Source organism: Poecilia formosa, unplaced genomic scaffold (assembly GCF_000485575.1).
Source record: "Poecilia formosa unplaced genomic scaffold, Poecilia_formosa-5.1.2 Scaffold263, whole genome shotgun sequence".
NCBI classification, from domain to species: domain Eukaryota; kingdom Metazoa; phylum Chordata; class Actinopteri; order Cyprinodontiformes; family Poeciliidae; genus Poecilia; species Poecilia formosa.
Window position 1 is genome coordinate 718,908 of NW_006800202.1, and position 19,202 is coordinate 738,109.

At 40.3% G+C, this 19,202-nt stretch overlaps 2 protein-coding genes across 3 annotated transcripts in view; one reads left to right on the top strand and one right to left on the bottom strand.

Moving 5' to 3' along the window:
• The window catches only part of LOC103150820 (lamin-A), a 44,272-nt gene extending 41,334 nt beyond the window's left edge, over positions 1–2,938 (top strand). For both annotated transcript variants that reach the window (XM_007570567.2, XM_007570568.2), the window contains exon 13: positions 563–2,938. In XM_007570567.2, coding sequence (XP_007570629.1) covers positions 563–598 — 36 coding nt within the window. In that variant the 3' untranslated portion in view covers positions 599–2,938. The remainder of the gene's footprint in view (positions 1–562) is intronic.
• Positions 2,939–5,855: 2,917 nt separating this feature from the next.
• pear1 (platelet endothelial aggregation receptor 1) overlaps positions 5,856–19,202 on the bottom strand; it is a 55,998-nt gene continuing 42,651 nt past the window's right edge. Inside the window, exons 7-20 of the mRNA XM_007570569.2 lie at positions 15,619–15,721; positions 15,372–15,508; positions 14,436–14,648; positions 13,785–13,959; positions 13,567–13,687; positions 13,324–13,487; positions 11,974–12,076; positions 10,079–10,231; positions 9,788–10,006; positions 9,089–9,198; positions 8,887–9,013; positions 7,808–7,870; positions 6,707–6,901; positions 5,856–6,277 (exon numbers count right to left, since the gene is read on the bottom strand). Coding sequence (XP_007570631.1) covers positions 6,126–6,277; positions 6,707–6,901; positions 7,808–7,870; positions 8,887–9,013; positions 9,089–9,198; positions 9,788–10,006; positions 10,079–10,231; positions 11,974–12,076; positions 13,324–13,487; positions 13,567–13,687; positions 13,785–13,959; positions 14,436–14,648; positions 15,372–15,508; positions 15,619–15,721 — 2,035 coding nt within the window. The 3' untranslated portion in view covers positions 5,856–6,125. The remainder of the gene's footprint in view (positions 6,278–6,706; positions 6,902–7,807; positions 7,871–8,886; positions 9,014–9,088; positions 9,199–9,787; positions 10,007–10,078; positions 10,232–11,973; positions 12,077–13,323; positions 13,488–13,566; positions 13,688–13,784; positions 13,960–14,435; positions 14,649–15,371; positions 15,509–15,618; positions 15,722–19,202) is intronic.

Sequence of the window (19,202 nt, forward strand, 5' to 3'; positions counted from 1 at the left end):
GCACTAGAAAGTAACAGAAATAGTTGGTAAGATTTAGTGTTTTAGCTGTGATGCTGCTGTAGCTTCTCTTATCTTTTCACAATAAATAAAATTCTGGTGCAAAAGAATCTATTTAATCTGGTCGATTTTAAAAATTGAAGCTTAAGCTTAATGATCTAATTAATAAAGTGAAGCTGAAAGCAGCTACAGAAAGACACAAAGCCTTTCTGTCTGCTGCATACAGCAGTCACTCTGACCTCTCCCTGAGGGAAAGGCTATGGGCCATTTCTGGATGAAATAATTCAGTTTTTCCCTGAAAGACACAAAGTAAATCTTTCATTTTGAGCCCAAATGAAGCGACACTTTGTTAGCTGTGTAAAATTGAGCATTATTAAATTGAAAGTGCTAAAACATGTATTTACACAAAACTGCCAAAAGCCTATAACCTTTTTCTGATCATTCACGGTCAAAGACTCATTCAGAAATGTCCTGTAAGAAAAAACACCCAACACATTAAAATATAAGCACAACGTTTCAGGAGGAAACGTATTTATTTTAAATTTTTTGTCATTTTGTCCTTTAGGGTGGCATGAAGCCGGAGAACTGCTCCGTCATGTAAAAACCAAAGAGCACCTCATCTGAACGCACCACAGAGCAGGATCCTTTTCTACCAACAGGATCTCTTTTTTATTTTTTTATACGATTGTTTCTTTTTTGTATCCAGATTAATGTGCAGGTTGGATCTGCTTCACGGTTTTGGGGGATGGGCTCAGGATGTTCAGATTTCCTCTTGTTGAATTCATTTTTTCCTGCATGTCTTATTTTGGCCTCAGCTCTGTCTGCACACTCCGCTCCGGTCTGCTCCGCTCCGGTCTGCTCCGCTCCGGTCTGCTCCGGTCCAGTCCGGGCTTTCCCTGCCGCCGCTGAACACACAGCTGGCGAACAAACCCCAGAGCTTTAATAATCATGCTGTTGGAAGACTTCTGTTTACACTTTGTTTGCTGGAACAGCATCGTTTCTGTGTGTATATGCAACAGGAAATATCCTCCAAAGAAAAAGACTGTTGGCTCAGGTTTTTAAACAAACATCTTGTATATTTCCTTTAGGCGACGTAGTCGTGCAGCTGTGGTGCGTGGAAATTATGAAATTAAGCTTGCTTGCACAGATAAAGTTCAGCTTCTAGTTTAGAGCATCTATAGAAGATGGCTTGGTTTATAGAAAAAGTTGAGCTCGTATGTTTTGCTTAATTTTACTCCCTTTTTCCTCTTTCTAAGCACAGCGTGGTTCAGCTGGTCCACAAGCGCTGATCAGGCAGCAGCAGGAGCATCCGACAGTCCAGACAGGGAGGGAAGGTCAGGAAGTGGAGGAAACCCTGGAGGACTGCAGCTTAAAGGAGGCTGGCTGGTGGCATCTCGCTGATGTTGGCAGTTTTCCTTCCAACAAAAACCCAAAGTTATTGTGAAATCTTTGGGCTCCACGTTACAACAGTTCACCTGCATTCAAACCCACAACGCGACCCGATCAAACTCCACTTAAAGCTGTAGTACGCAACTTTTACTAAAATACGTTCTTTCCATATTTAATAAAAATATCGCCACATCTTTACAGTTTAATATGAGACAGATAATCTGTAAAAAAAAAAAAAAAAAAAAAAAAAATCTAGTTCTTCCCAGTGGTGCCATTACGCTCTGAAGAAATCCACCGCTTCGGTCAAAACCAACCAATCAGAGCCAGGAGGCGGGTCTTGGCACCGTCAATCATCCTCATGTATGCTGCTCAATGTGCTAATGGTGGGAAAAACAATTCACTGTTACAGAAAAACTTTTTCTGCTAACTAGCGTTAGCATTCTTTGCGGGCTAAGTTGTGGTAAACTGAGTGATTGACAGCACTAAGTCCCGCCTCCTGGCTCTGATAGGTTGTTTTTGCCTGAGTTTCTGCAGGTAGCACTGGGAGAAAGCAGAAGAGCTAAAATATTTTTCACAGATGTTCTTTTATCGTCTCAACAATGTAAAAAAACAACAAAAAAAACCTTTTTTTTTAATAAAAGTTGCGTACTGCAGCTATAAGCCGCTGTCTGACTGTCGGATGCTCCACAAACTGCCTGGTGTCACTTTTCCTTCTGTTCTCAACATGCCACAGTCCCTTTAGATCCAGTCCTTCCCATCGCTGGGCTGCATGTGAACCCAGTGGAACCAGTTTTCATTCTGGATGTTTAATTTCGAGTGATTCTAATATGAGAATATTAATTTTCTTTCCTGGATTCATTTGAATAGGACAACAGGAGGCCACTGGAGGCAGCAGTTAAATTTGCCTTCAGAGGAAAAACTTTCTGCTCACATGATTCTTCGGTCTTGTGACGGTCAGCCTTCCTCCTCCTCCTCTTCCTCGGTTTGCGTCGCTCCGTAAAACTGGTCACAAGGGCTTCTTTCTTTTCTTTGTTCCAGTTGAACTCTGCATCTTTAGAAATATTTTTGGGATTTTGGACTTTATGCGCTGCTTTTAGAGGTCTGCAGCATGTATGCAAAGCAGGTAGATTTGTACTGTAGTTAGGCAGCTTTATGCATTTATACTCCATGTTAGTTTGTCAGCACAGAAAATACTTGATGGATTTTTTTTTTTTTTTTTGTCTGATTTGTCATTCAGGCCAAAAATATTTTTAAAACCATAAAGTGCCTCAGCGACCTTCTAAAAACACCCCATGACCTCCATTTGAAAGAGCAAAGATCTAGTTTTGACCATGTTTTTATGTTCAGATGATTTATTGAGAAGTTATCATTTTTTCAGACAGAAGAGATGTTCATCCTGTTTAAACGTCTCAAATTTTACCCAAATCTGTTCATGTCAAAGTTTTTCCTCCCTTTAAAGTGGAATAATGGTTAGAAAGAAAACGCCATGCTTTGACTTGTAATTGTATTTTTTTTTCTAAAATGAAGCCAAATAAAAGCTATTTTTCCCAATATTTTCTTTTCCTCCAATTTATCACAACAGCTGAAAAAGTGCGAACGTTTTTATTTGCATCATACAAACACATATATGTACCCACAGTTACATTCAGAAATACAAGATTACATGTTTAAAAAATATTTACAACACAAAGTACATTCAGGTGGAATCGGAGAAATAGTTTTTAATTGAAGATGTCAGATCTGCTCTGTGGAAAACTTTATGAAAAAGACTGAATATTCACAAACTTCTGGCGCCCCCTGGTGGTTACACATCCATGATCACTGCAGAAAGGCAGGCGTTTCATTTCTAATGTCGCCACTTCAAAATGCAACACTGAACTAAACAAAACATAAAATCTTAAGTATTTTGGTTCTAGTTTCTCGCATGGAATAAAACTAACTTAACTAATTTTTCAGCTTGTTTGAAGTCAATTCAATATAAAGTCCTAATTACGCTGACATTTTTTCACTCGACACATTTTTCCCATTTTAAGTGTAACAATCTAATTTTTTTTCATCTATAATCAAGAACTGTGGACTTGAAACAAGCCTGTTTTCCTGATAAGTTACTATTTGTCTTAATTCAAGTGTATTAAATTATTTGCAGTAGAAACTAAACAAATACTTTAGATTTTGTTTTTGCAGTGTGACAGAGATTTTTGTAATAATGGAAATCAATGAAGTTTTGATTACAAAATGCAGTTAAATGCATTTTGTTGCTAATTTGACATTCAGGACTTTTTTTGTAATGAATAAAATCTGACACTGGCATTTAAAGTGTTAAAATCCTGAAAATGTTTGACTGCTCTGAGAATGTTAAGTCATTTATGAAAAGAAAAGACGGAAATGTGCAGGTTTAAAGTCAGTTTTTGTACATTTCTCCCAATCGTTTGAGTCAGTAAAATATTTGAAGTGTGAACTCTTACAAAAACAGTTTGTTTAACCGATCACAGTAGGTAACACACCTGCTCTGTAATATTCATCAGTTATGAACCTGGTGAAAGTTAATTTGTTGAGAAAATGACATTAAACATTTAATGGATGCAGGAGAAGCTCCAGGCTTGAATCCGTGACCTTTACAGCTTCAGGTTGAGAAAATGTCTTGTAATTGCAAAACGCGCCACCATTAAACGTTTAATGAAGCTATTTTCACTTGACACTAAATGAATCCAACTCCATTCAGGAAGAGTTCAGCTGGAAACGTGTGCATCTAATTAGCAGGTTGCTGGTGTGTTTGTCGTTTATTTCTGTTTGCATTAAAACAGTGATGATAACTCTGCAGCTGGAGGAAAGTTTCTGGATCCTCAAGAAGTTCAAGTTGAGAATCTGAGCTGAAGAGTCATTCATGTTGCCACCAGAGCAGAGCTTGCTCAGCATTTGCAGCAGATCTGCAGACAGACGGGTGAAAACTTGTTTCTGCTCCGTTAAGGACGGAAAAGATTCTGAAAATGAGCTGTCAAGGGTGGAAAAGTCAATGTCTGCAATCCATGTTTGGTTCTTTTCTGAGGAAGACTTCCTCCCAAGGTTGAGTTTGATCAAAAGTTAAAGGTAGAGCAACTTCTTCTTCAAAAAATAAAAAAAAAATAAAAATCCATCAAGAGTTTGGTGATTATCCAGCATGATGAATGGCGTCACAAGGCTCATAACTCAAACAGTAAAATGTTGAGTTCAGAAAGTCTGAACTGCACTGAGGATCTGGGGTTGGTTCTCCAAAAAGGTTTGAGAAAATGAAATCAACAAACTGGGATCAGCTTCAAGCTGACGGTCTGCTAGACTCGGTTCGGTTGGGAACCAAAAAGAAAACATTTGGTACATTTTCAGCTGCTCTGGTTCACTTTCATACTGCACTTTCCCCTCCTCGCCTGTGGGGGCGCTGCAGCAAGAACCACTGAAGGAAACGACATGAAAACTGAGCGTTGACTTTTAAAATTGATATTAAAGGTACCGTATTTTCCGCACTATAAGGCACACCTAAAAACCTTCAATTTCCTCAAAAGCCGACAGTGCGCCTTATAATCCGGTGCACCTTATATGTGGACCAATATTGAGCCACAACAGGTCAAGTAAGTACGGTAAGCAAGCGGCGACTTCATTTTCGTCTGTAGAAGAAGAAGCGTGCGGTGCATGCTGGGATAGTTGTCAGAACGCTGGTTTGTTAATACAGTTTGACTGACCTATCTACCTACTGACCGTCTAGAATCAGGTCGTCTGCGGGGCCTCTAATAGGTCATTTAGCACCATGTTCTCCAGGAACATGCTGTGCGCGAACGGAGAAGGGTGACCATCGTCTGGCCACGCCCTGGCCCAGGAGGGCTCTCCTCGCAGACCGGAGTTGGACTGTTTTGTTGATATTCACTTTAGTGCAGCTCCATCTAGTGGATGCATAACGTAACTTCAGCCTCTACTGTAGCGTCTATTCTATGCGCCTTATAATCCGGTGCGCCTTGCAGTGCGGAAAATACGGCATATAACTTATACAAAATATATTTTAAATATTTATTGAAACTGTCACTATGTCACACAGATTGTCTCACCATGTCTCACCATGATGTGAGACAATCTGTGAAGAAACTGAGCTCCTCTGCCTTCAGATTATCTGTCTCATATCAAACTCTCATGACATGATGACAGTTTTAACAAATGTGTAAAATATTTTTTATATATTTGTTACTTACTACAGCTTTAAATACTGCATGACACCAAATAACCATGATTTGCAACCCGGGAGAGGGTTTATTTACAAGGTCCCTCTGGTGATAGAAAACTTGTGGTGAGGCTGTATTTACTTCCATATGTACAGAGTTTTTCATCCACATTCTGGGCCCAATATTCCTGGAGATTGAAGCTTTTCTTTGGCTTTCATGACATTTTCAGAAACTTTAGAGTTTGTGAGAAGCTGCCGGCTGCATTTTTTATTTATTTTTTTTTTAATGTTTTCTACTTTAATGGAGTCAGAAAAGCAAAATGAAAGCTGAAATCACGTCGCAGTAAAGCTCCTCCGATGTCACCAGCTTTCCTGGTTCTTCAGTCCTGGTGGCAGCAGTACCATCTGATGGCCACCGGGGGGCAGTGCTGCCCTCAAACAGGACCTTACTGAGTTTGTAGGTGAAGAACAAACAGTCTGCTCTTCTAACATGGGCCCTCAGGGAGGAGGGTGGGGCCTCAGGGAGGAGGGTGGGGCCGCGGTGCCTCTCCGGCTCTCACTGCAGCGCTCTGCGCGGGGCGGGCCGGGGGGAGGGCGGCCGGCGCACCGGAGGCAGGTCGTAGTGTCCCGGGATGTGGCTGTTCACGGGGAGGTCGTAGTGGCTCTGGGGGTCGTCATGAGGGGCGTGACCCAGGGAGCTCTGCCGCTCTGATACAACAGCAGGAGGAGAGGTTTAATACATCAGAAAACCTAACAAAATAAAACATTTCTGACACTGAAACTCTGAAATTTCAAGGGTTTTTTTCTGCACAATTTGTGAGATTAATCTCAAAATTTTGGGCTATTTTGATCAATTTTTGGGCTTTTGAAACTCATAAATTTCCAAGATTTCTAGAAATTTTCTCGGACTAATCTCAACATTTCTGAGTTTTCTTCCAAGAAACTTTGACTTTTCAAATTCTGACATATGCTTTTTCTGGAGAATTTCTTAAATTGCTACCTCTTTTTTGAATTTAAAGTGTTTTCTGAAAGTGTGAGGTTGATCTCAAAATTTAGAGTTTTTTCTGTAAATGTCTTTTCTTTTGAAACTCCTAAATGTTCATGTTTTTTGTGGGAACCTCTAGAGATGGACCTCACCTCTGCGCAGCGTGGCCATGCTGAACGGCGGCGGGCTGATCTCGGTGTACGCTCGCTCTCGAGGCACGGCCGCCTTCATCTCCATGTAGCTGCTCTCCGGGGGACAGAACGGCGGGCCGGGCAGGTCCTTGATGGTGGCGTACGGGTTCTCGCTGTTCAGAGAGCTGCTGCTCGCCGCCACCAAGTCCTTCAGCTCTGCTCACAGGCGGGACGAAGGAAAGTCAGTGGAGGTTAAACCGGTCGCCAAGACCCGTCCACTTTAACCGCTCAGGTCATTAAATGTTTTTAATGAGCCGAGGCAGGAAGGTTTATTTATAAAGCACCATTTAAACACAAGGTGGCCCAAAGTGTTTCACACAAAACCAAAGATAAAACTGTAAAACAACAAAAAAATCACGTTTTGAAACATCATGTTAAGCTATTCCCTCACCAACATGAGCAACATGAAGTGCTGCCTTGATTCTGCATGTTTGAGAAATTATTTAATCTCCATGGCAACCATTATTTTTGCAAATTTTCTGGGTTTTAACATAAGATGATTTTATTTAAAAAAAATTATAAAATATTCAAATTAATCTCAGAAAGTTTCTGAGCTTGAAAAGTTGAAAATCTTCTAGAAATAAATCTGACATTTTGAGATTAATCTCAGAAAAAAAGACTTTAAAGTTGAAAATTTTCAACTTTTTGAATTTCCAATTTTTTTTTCTAGGACATTTTTCCAAGATTAATTTTAAAGTTTCAGAGTTCTTTTGATGAAAATGTACTGTGTTTATGTTTCTACAGTGGCCCTTCACTGTTGTAGTCAAACAACCACAGGTTAAAAATTAATTCATCAAGCAAAAAACAATCCTGAGCTTCAGAACATCTAACAGTTAAAGTCTGAAATACAAAAAACATTCAGCATATCGATACAGAATAAAGCGAAGCGGGAACCGTTGAGTTATTCCATCCAGGTTTAAAGAGATAAATAAACGTGTTTAGTGCAGTTCGATGTTCCTCTTTATGCTTTTTGACACGTCTTATCCGGCTCTCATAAACCGGTAATGATTGAGGCTGCAGGCAGCAGGAGGGGGAAGCAGAGAAAGTGCGATGATAAACTACCTTTGTTGTAATATTTTCCGAGGCTGGCGCTGTAGCTGTAGCTCCGGTCGATGCCAAATGCTCCTGTAAACCGCAACAGAAACACTTTCATTCAGTTGGTCTGTGTCAGGCTAATACAAAGCAGAAAGGCTGTTAAAATCAACAGCAGGTGGGTGGATTCTGCTGCCAATCAGCTTTTATGAAGTTCTGGGTGTTTATGGCCTGATATCAGGTCTAGATTAGGAAATATGTGGCTGGTGATAAAGTGGAATAAGAGGGAAAACTTCAGACAGATTAAGGATAAAAGTTTTTGTTTCCAATCAGCAGCAATCAGACGTAAAGTGAAGGTTTAATAAATCAGACAGGAAGGATCATATGGCTGAAAACGCCTCACAATATAAACATTTCATATCAGTCAATATCGATAATTACAGATTAGTTTTTTTAAATATCTGAAATATTGCTAAACTGATGGTGTAATCTTTTCTGTTTTATCCAGTTTTCATTGTGTAACGTTTTTTTTATTTTTAAGCAGTCAGGAGGCAGTGCAGTGAAACCTGAAACTGCTGCTGCGCAACTTGTTGCTAGGTAACCAAAGAGTGAGAGAGTTGCTAGGTAACCAAAGAGTGAGTCAGTTAGTTGATTGCACCAACCTAGCTTAGCTTAGCTAGCAGTGAGAGAGAACAACCTGGGTGAAGTTGAACTCCTCCATCTTCTTCAAATATTTCAAAACTGATGTCAAACTTTTCATTTAAAGATAATAATAAATGTTTCCAGAGGTCATGAAAGGTCAACCAGGCCCCCACATTAACCAAATCAGACAGTTGCTGTCAGTCAACTGGACTACGTTTGCGTTGGTTTGTGCAGCAAAAAACAACAAAGTGCAGCTTTTGCTTTGAATATATTAAAGATGACCTCTGATGACCTCTGGAATCTTTGTTTTAAATTTCTTTTTCGCTTCACAACTTATTTGAATCAGGTTGAAGACTGACTTCACTCAGGCGGTTGACCTGCTAAAGCTTTTCTTCTGCCTACATCTCCCAGAATGCTCTGCGGTTCTGGCTCCGAGTTCAGGGAAGTTATCTCTGAGCTGGACGGACCTGAACCTTTGCGGCTCTCGTGATGCTTCCAGTCTGCAGGCAGAGTGGCGTTGGTCTCGACCCCGAACAGGCCGCGCCGCTCCCTGGCCGCGTTCTTCACGCTGCAGAACAGCTGATTGTTGGTGTTCTGCGGGACACAAACAGGAACCAATCAGAACCCTGAAAGGCGTCCAGCAGGGGGCGAGAACGAGTGGCGCTCCACCTTGATGATGCGGTCGTGGTTGTTGGGGAGGTGCGGCAGCGGCGGCCGGTTCTGGCTCAGCGTGTGGTAGCTGGGGTTGGAGTAGTAATGATGGTAGCTGTGGGGAACATCTGCAGGGAAAACAAACATGGCGTCACTCATAATGGTACGGCAGCCTTTCAGGGCCAATAAAGATAGAAACAAAGAGCAAATTTCTTTCACAAAAATCAGATATTTTGAGAGTAATTTCAGACATTTTCTAGAAATTTTCAACTTTTAAAACTTTTCATTTTTCTTTCTTTTTTCTAGAAAATTTCTGAGACTAATCTCAAAATTTTAGTTTTTTTCTTGTAAATTTTCAACTTTGGGAGCTCAGAAGTGTCCTTGTGTTTTAGAACATTGTTGAGATTATTTTTTCCTAGCAAATACTTGACTTTTCAAAATCAAAAATTTTAATGGTTTTTCTCCAAAAAAATCACAAAATTAATCACAAAATATTTGAGTTTTTTTCTTGCTAATATTTGACTTTTTGAGCTCAGAAATTTTAATGTTTCTTCTAGAAAATTTCTGAGATTATTCTCAACATTTCTGAGGTTTTTTAGGTAAATTTTGCATCATTCTCCTGTTTCATCTGAAGGTTCCAGAGGTAACGTTGAGCCCAGGATCTGTGGCCGGTGCAGGGAGGAGGTGAACTGTTTGCGGCGACGTTTCGGTTCAGACCTGGGACGGCGTATTCGGAGTTGACGGTGCGGCTGGTGGAGAAGGAGACGGTGGGCGTGTTGTTCTGCTTGTCCTTCTGCCGGCGCCGGAAGAGCAGCAGCAGAGCCAGCAGCATCACCACCAGCAGGACCAGCACCACGATGCCGCCGATGGCGCCCCACGACTCCCTCTCCCCCGGGGGCAGAGGGACCATGACGCTGCCCACCCGCTCAGACGAATCTGAAACACAGGAAGAGAACTGCAGCAAGCGGAGCGGCCGTCCGTCACGCCGTGGGTCGGAGCCGGACTCACTGTTCTGGCAGGCGGCGCCCCAGTAGCCGGGCCGGCACACACACTCCCCGGTTTTCCTCAGACACGTGTCGCTGTTGGGACAGTGGTCCGAGCAGGAGTGGTTGCAGTGGGGGCCCCACAGGCCCTCCGGACATGGATCACTGCAGTGCGGCCCTGGGAGGCAAATAATCCCACAGTTACAAACCAGAAAACATAAAGCTGCTGTGTTCAACATTTACAAAAATATATTTTCCCCATATTTGTTAAAACTGTCACCATGTGGTAACTGGGCCAATAACAAATTAACTGGATGACAAATTGTCCCAGAAGTTATTGTGATAAACAATAAACAATAATATTGTTGTTTTGGGACCTTTTTCAAGTAATATAATGATGCAAAAACACATTTTCAGAGATCAATAAACTTTAAATTCTAATAAACATTTAACACCAGAATTAAAAAACATATTAAATATCCAAAATTAAAATAAAAAAACCAACAGAAACAATAAATGAAATTAATGAATCTGGAAACAAAATTGTCTTTCAAAAAAAGGGCGAGTTGGGACAAACAAACACCATAAGATGTGGGCAGACGGCTGCCTGATGTTATGCTCAGTTATTCTCATTACATGATAATAATCTAATAATTCAAAATGTCTTCCAATTCCAGTGTTAAATGATTATCCTGCTGTTGAAGTATAAAAGAAAATTTAAAAAAAAAGGAAATCTGCTGTTCCAGAAAACTGTTTATCTGCCGTCATCAGTGGCCATGCTAACTAGCGTTAGCATTCATGGCAGGCTATGTTGGGGTGAAACAGCTTTAGCTTAGCAGAGAACAGGCAGGAGGGTGTGAGCATGAGAGTGATTGACAGCGCTAAGACCCTCCTCCTGGCTCTGGTTGGTTGTTTCTAATTAGCACAGGGAGAGATTTTTTTTTCAGATTGTTTTTCATTATTCTGCCACCACATAATGATAATTTTAACAAGTATGTTCATTTTTAATAAAAGGCACATACTGCAGCTTTAAACCAAAATAATTCTGACTTTCATCCATTCACTGTTCTTCAAATATGAAGAGAAAAGGAGATGAATGCATGAAGGGAAAATAGAAATTACACCCTGCCTTATTGTTCTACCTTATAAATTATCTGGTAATTACCAGGTTTTAGAGGCATTTAAAAATAATTTCAAGATTATTTATTTTTATAGGGGCTATAAAAAAACAAAAGAACAATGTGTTAATGTCATTATTCTGCCAGGACAATTAAGAAAAACAACAACAAAAAAAAACAGCGAAAGGAAAAATAAAAAAAACCTAAAATCTGTGACATTTATACAGAAATTTTCCAGTCCAAGAATACCTACATAAACATGCAAACATCTAAATATTCCAACAAAATTTCTGAGTTTTTTCCTCCCATATTTGCAACCATTCTAGCTCAGAAAAGAGTCTTTTCTACCAAATGTCAGATATTATCTGATTTGTTTTTTGGCACAAATTTACTCCCTTTTTTCTGTCTTCCAATGCCATTATCAAAATAATAAAAATAATCAATACACACTGAACATTCTGGTTAATGTTCCATTTATCACGGTTCAAAGCAGCTCTAACCAGGTGAGGTTTTAGCTGTTTTCTGGAAGTTTGTTCCAGATTTGTGGTGGATAGAAGCTGAATGCTGCTTTTCCAATATTAAGGAATTATTGACTTAAAACTCAAGAGTTACTTGTAAGTCAGTTTCTTTTAGACACTAGAATCTAGAGTTTAGTTTTTTGCAGTGTGCTCCTTTAATTCAGCCGTGCCGTGTTGTCAAATCCGGCTGGGCCAGTTAAAACCTGTGGCTCTGTCCGTCCTCTTGGACCCGTCCTGTGCAGCCAGAGCCAACCTGGCAGCGGTGGCAGGACGTCGTCACTTACCCGTCCAACCTGGCAGACAGTGGCACTTCCCGCTGGTCGCCTGGCAACCGCTGCCGTGGATACAGTCGCACTTCTTCAGGCAGCCCGGCCCGAACGAGCCCATCTGCATGCAGAACGAGAGCCAGCGGGCAGACAGTCATCAGGGGATTCTCTCCGCTGTGGGGTCAGACAAAGCGCTGCGCTGGCGCGGCGGGCCGGGCGCGCAGCCTGTCGGCCTGGCACGCTGACGGCAGGAACGCAGCGAGTCCAAAACCCAGATTAATGCAAACAGAAACCACAGTAAACATGTCCTGTAACGTCTCTGTGATCGATGCACTGCTCTCTTTAAAAACATCAGCAAACCAAACTCTGCCTGACATTAACATGACATTTCTCTTCCTTTTAGTGAATTGGTTTGTTTGGACCTGAGCCGTGGCTCCAGTGCAGAGAGGTAAGAGGTAAATTTGAACTTTTACTGAACCCATTGCATCTCGCCTAATTTCAGGCAAAACTGCAGTTTTTCCAACTCAATCACTGTTTAATGTTTTAAATGAACAAGAAGAGTGGAAAAACTAGATCTAAATCACTGAAGTTTACAGACATCAGTTTTAATGTCTGGATTTGACTAGGCCATGTTCAGCTACTTGATTCTTTTATCAAGCAGTTTAATGATCAGATCTGCACCATAAGACAGCTTAAAAAAAGAGGAGAACATTTCCTCAAAAAACTTTTTTAGATTAATATCAGAAAATTTCTAGGAAAAGTATGGAAATTTTTGAGCTACAAAAGTTTTAAATTTGCTGGACAAAATCTCTGATATTCTGAGATTAACGTCAGGATTTTTTTCTTTTTTGAAAAATTTGAAAATTTTCTGAACTCATAAAGTTAAATCTTTTCGACTTTAGGAATTTTTTGGAATTGCTCAAACTAAAAATTTTTGACACTTGAACTCAAAAATTTCTAGAAAATTTCTGACGTTAATCTGAACATTTCAGCATTATTTTTCTGCAGATTTTTGTCTTTTTTTTCAAGAAAATTTCTTAGATTTCAAAATTTATTACTTTTTTTTGGAGTAAATTTACTCCTTATTTTTGTATGTACAGCCGCCTTAACATGCCAATTTCTATGTGGCCATAAAAACCCACCTCATCCTAATTCAAAAACTTATTTTTTTCAAAAAGCAAGAACTTGTTTTCCTTTAAACAAATTTATTTTCGTAAACACAGCTCACATCATCGATGATCAGTTCATCTATCCACCATATTTAGATTTTCCTGCATTCTTCCTGAAGGATTTCTAATGATAACTTCATTATTCCACTCGGCTCTTACATATTAAATTCTCATTTTGGTGAAGAAATAAAGGCCTTACACCACACGGCTGGTCACAGAGCGCCCCCTGCCATCCAGCTGAGCATTTGCACGATCCGTCTGCGGGGTCACATTTGGCCCCGTTGGTGCAGCGACAGGTGGCGTTGCACCCAGGGCCCCAGGTGCCGTCAGCGCAGGGGACGGAGCAGTCTGGCCCTTGCCAGCCTGCAGGTGCAGCAGGAACGGTTAAAAATGGCAGCATGGACGTTTCTGAACCGTTACATGTTTCCTGACAGTTTCTTACCCTCTTTGCAGAAACACGTCCCGTCAACCGGTGAGCAGTCGATAAAGTTTTCGCAGGAGCATTCCAGGGAGCAGTTCTTCCCGTAGGTGCCGGTTTTACAAGGACTCTCACAGTGAACGCCCTGAAGATGTAAAAAATAAAATAAAAATAAATGCCAGAAGTCAGGGGAGAAATTAACAATTAGAAATCAATTTAAAATAAGGCGCTATGTGGATCACCGTGAATCCAGGGGAGCAGTGGCATCGTCCCGTGGCGCTGTCGCACACGCCTCCGTTCACACACAGACACGGCTCCATGCAGCCGTCGCCGTAGAAACCGTGAGGACACGTCTCGTTGCAGAACAGACCCGCCCAGCCCGGCTGGCACGTGCATTCGCCTTTCATGGGGTGGCAGCTGCAGACGGACAAAAACAGTTTCCTCCAATCACTGCAGGAGGTCAAAGGTCGCTGTTGGGTGCCGTTTGGCCCACTAACACAAATCAATTCATTTTTAACAATTTAGATGTCAAAACATGAAAGGCAGAAACCTTTCTACCATCTGAAGACATGGCAACAGCCCAGAAAGAAATTAATCATTTGAAAATCATTTAAAATGCTGCAGCAGCAGAAAAACAAACCTCTAGTTTTATTTTTTAGTTTTTACCAGTTATAAGCTCAATATCATAAACACTCGTGTCTTAGTGGCGTCTGTTCAGTGAACAATCACCCGAGTGAAGTTGTTGCACCACCTTCTTCAAATCTAAGAAGATCGGTGTCAAATGTCTGTGCAGCAAAAAGCTTCATTTGTGCCGTTATCATGTTAAAGATATTCATAAAAATAATTTGCTGAACATGGCGACTGTTAGACTGACGTTCAGCTATCATTCCCACCTCAGAGTGTGTTTCTCCTCACAGAGACACTTGTGTTCGCAGTGCATGCCATAGTTCCCAGGTCCACACATCCGGTTCCTGCACTGCGGCCCGCTGAATCCGGGCTCACAGAAACAGCTGCCGTCGATGTTGAAGCAGCGCGCGCCGTTTGCACAGTTGCACACACCTTTACAGTCCTGGCCATAGGTACCTGCGGTGCACTCCTCGTTACACCTGAAGGACGAAACAGATGGATCCTGCTGATCTCCAGAAAAAACAAGCTGAAGGTTTAGTTCTGCATGCACAATCTCTTGGACATTTCTTAGTTTGATAAGTTGAAAATTCGCAAGAAAGAAATTCTGAAATTTTGAGATTAATGCAAGAAATTTTCTAGAAAAAAGTAGGAAATTTCAGTGTTCCAATTGTCCAAAAATTGCTAGAAAGAAATTTTGAGAATAATCCCTGAAATTTTCAAGAAAATAACTTCTAAATTTCTGAGTTTACAAATGTCAAGAAATTTGAACTTTCGAAAATGCCCAACTTTCAAAACTAAATGCTGCCTGGTTAAACCTGAATTAGGCCAAATATCATTCAGTGCCTTAAAAAAACAATACGATTTTAAAAAGGTATTCTTGAACAAACACGTGATTATGACCTTATTTTACAAGTCTGCTAAAATTGTGCTCTTAGTCCATAGTTACAAATCAGAGTCAGACATGCTCTGTAGTTCTTAACCTTGTTTTTTACTCTGTAGTTCTGTGGAAACGTCTAAATGTAAAGCTGTGATTCTTCTCTATATGGTGCAATCTGAGCTAGAGGAATTATATGGAGTTTAAATAAAAAGGATATGAGAATAGAGCCTTGAGGGACCCCTGATGTGACTGTCTGAAATGCCAAGACGTCTATAGCTTCGTGCAGTGTCGTCTAAAAACGTCCCAGACTTTTCTCCAAACCCACCTGTTGCCAGTGAAACCCTCTCTACACTGGCAGCGTCCAGTTAAAGGGTCACATTTAGCGCCGTTATGGCAAACACACTCCTCGGAGCAGTTTTTTCCAAACCTTCCCTCTGGACATTGTTCCGTGCAGATCGCACCCTGCCAAACAATACTGGATATTAGATGCAAGCTGGTGTTACAGGACACAATCCAGACCTTTTATCCGCACAATCTGGATTATCGATCACAGTGGGATGATGGGAACGTACCGTCCACCCAGCCAGGCAGGCGCAGACCCCGTTGCCCTTGCAGCGGCCCTCGTTCTGGCAGGGGCATCTCGGCTGGCATGAGCCTTTACACGTCTTCGCACAGCTGCAGGAGTGACAGAGAGACGGAGACAGACAGTCAATGCATGATCTGGCTAAAACAGGTTGGGGACATTCCTGAGGAATAAAGTCAGTGTTTGTGTCTCGTCTTTTGAAACCATGAGTACAAATGTTGAAGTGCTGATTCTCTGAATCAATGTCAATTAGGAGAGAGAAAACTTTGTTGAATTTCTGCTAATGTAGGAAAATCACAATTTCAAATTGTGGTGTTTCAATTAAATAAGAAAGGGGATTAAAATCACACGTTAATAAGTATCTTCACACAATAAATCACTGAAGAAAACATGCATCATCCTCCTACCACTTCCTGTCGTCATCTTCTTCACCAGTAGTAACATCCGGTTGTTGATATGACTGGTGTGATCCTAAAAAATGTTTAATTACAGTGTTGCGAAGAACACTAATTTTGATACAGACAAAAAAAAAAAAAACATCTCATCCTAGAGCAAAAAAATTTATACTTTTTTTTTTTTAATTGGCCTGTTTCCATTAAGCAGGTTTAATTCCGTAATTTCAATTATTATAATTGAAATTACGGAAATCACATGATCAATTTTTCAGTTCTAATGCAGAACTGCGACGGAATTCTGCATTAGTTTCGTTAGCTATATAAGCTGCGCATAGAATTGCGCAAACTACAATTCCGAAAATACATTAGCGGAAAGAAACACCACAATTAAAACACAAACAAACTTGTTTTTAGATCTAAAAGATTTGACCCGAGGATGAAGTGGTTTTTCAGTCGTATCGAAACTGATTTATTTCGCAAAACTGCAATGAAAACATTTTTTTCGTATCACACGAGTCACATGATCAACAACCGGATGTTGCCGTCAATGCAAACCACGAAGAAGAAGACGGCAGGAAGTAGTTGGAGGATCATGGCGCGGCATGTTTTTTATGATTTTTTGCCTGGACAAAGTTATTCATATGGGATTTTTACGTCTTTTCTTATTTAATTTAAACACCGCATCTGCTAAATTGTGTTTTTTCGACATTAGCGAAATATTGACAAAGATTTTTGAACATGTGAAACGGAAACGCGGCTTCCATTGATGCTTTCAGTGCATGTTTTCTGTCACATCAGCCCGTTTAAGGACGTTTGGATGAAACTTTGTGAACACATCCCGGAGGTAAAATGGACACTTCAAATATTCGTAACTCACTACAGGGCTGTGTCTCATCCTCCCTGTTGCCAAGTTTCTGCTTTTTCCTCCCTGAAGTGAGAGGTGCTGAGGTTTGAAACTGGCAGGATGATGGGCTCTCTCTGTAAATGCGTTGTGGGGAAGAGTTTTGTTTACTTGTCTTCTGGGGCGGCTAAAAACTGGGCGTAACGGATGAGTCATGGAGCAGACCATCGGGGTGTCTTTCCATCTCCAAATTAAGTTGGAGAAACGCATAACAGCCCCTCATTAAAGCCATAAAAGATCCGCGTCTGACTTACCTACAGGGAAAGTTAAGATAATGAAGCGATCTGTAATGAAGCTCGAGTAAAGAGTCTCCCTGAAGAAATACTTGGAGTGCTTTAAAGATGCCTCATACCAAATCAGGAAGTAGACTGTGTTCATTTTAGCTCTGAAAATGGAAATGTTAAGATTTCTCGCCTAAAGTCTGAACCTTAAGCGCAGGCAGTCGATCTCCACATGAAAAAACATCCACAAATCCAACCTGAACGGCTCCATAGCTGTAAATAAAAGAAACGCGGTTCAGGGGGGATTTATGTGAGGCTACAAAGTGCCTTGATTTAAAGTATTAAAAATAGATTACACCCTGTTTGGCAGTTTTTACATTTATTCACATTTACTTGAGTAACTCTTTGAAAAAAAAACTTTTTGGAGTATTATTTTTACTATTATGTAAATCTTTAGGTAGTTTATCCACCTCTGACTACAACCTCATTTAATTTGATACTTTTATCAAACGTTAAAAAAATTACTAAAAATTTTATTTAAATGCACAAAAACATAAACTTTCCATACAGTTATTGTGCAGCCAAACAAAACGCTGAGAGAGAAAAACTAAGTGCACATGACAGTGACCTTTAGGAAACTCTTCAGCGTTACCTGGTTGCTATGGAAACTTGGTGACCCCAACACCAAGTAGGTTTAAAACAGCAGTTACTCTTTAAAGTTTCTTTAAAATTCAGATTAATGTGCAAATAAGAAGTATGAGTCTATTTCAGTGACATTGTTTACCAGAATTGTTAGTGAGAAAAACAGTTATGGCACTTGGTTTTTTAATTGAAATACATTTTGAGCCCTGGAAATATTTCAACATTATTTTCATAAGTGGTGGGAGAGAAACTGCGAAATAACATTATTTTTAATGCATTTTATTTATTATTTCTGTTTTCTATGTCAGTGTATCAGGGCCAACATAGTTGGGAAGAAAAAGAGGAGAAAATTTCCCCCCAAAAAACAGAAATTTTAAGATTAATCTCTGAAATTTCTTGAAACAATTTGGAAATTTTTCAGTTTGAAAAGTCAAAAACTTGCGAGAAAAAACTGAAATGTTGAGATTAATCTGATAAATTTTCTTGAAAAACGTGTAACTTTCTGTCTTTGGAGCCTTTTTCTGTTTTTACAGATGTTTAGAAAAATGCGTCTGAACTATAAACTTCATATTTTCTGTCTTTAATTTGACTTTGCTGTTAAAGTTTCGGTATTTCCTTTAACGTGGGACTGAGGAGCTTTTCCACACAATCATCCATTGTTTCACATCAAACCCAGTCCTAGTTGAAATCCCACAGATGTTTAGAAAACGCCGCAGCTTTATGTTACGTGGTTGCTATGGAAACGTGGTGACGCCAAGCCCTTCTTATTGCAAACTAAAATGCTAACCACTGCCCCACCCTGCAGCCCAAACCTCAGCATAAAAGCTTTTATTCAGGGTTTCTGATGAACTCTGAAGGGTCTCGGATGGAGTTTCATTCTCCGATGGTTCAAAAGTTGAATAATCCCTTCAGCTTGTTTAAAAAGGCATTTTAACATTTTTCTGACTGATGCACAGAAATTTGTGCCTCTAAGTTTGTTGTTAACGTGCAACTGTGTGCTCTACAGAGGAGGCCTCCAAACAGACAATACTACAATATATGTAAAGTAACATTTAAATGTTACATTTTCTCAGTTTTATTCACTATTGTGATTTTAGTTGGCCATTAGTTCTGCTGTGAATATATAACCAGATACATTTTCCACCACAGTGGAATATTTTGCAGCAGGTTTCTCCAAGCAGAGCCACTGGATGGTTCCTTCGGCCTTTTCCATTTCCAGCTTCAGGATCAAACCAACTTGATAGATTTCACTGGCAGCCAATCAGAAAGATGAAAATGGCAAAAAACATTTTCTTGAATTTCTCCTGTGACACAATAAACACTTTTTCTACACTGTAGAATCAGTGTGGAAAAGTTAGACAATACTTGTCTAGACAAATACTAGACAAGTATTTTGGTCTAGTTTCTTGTGCAA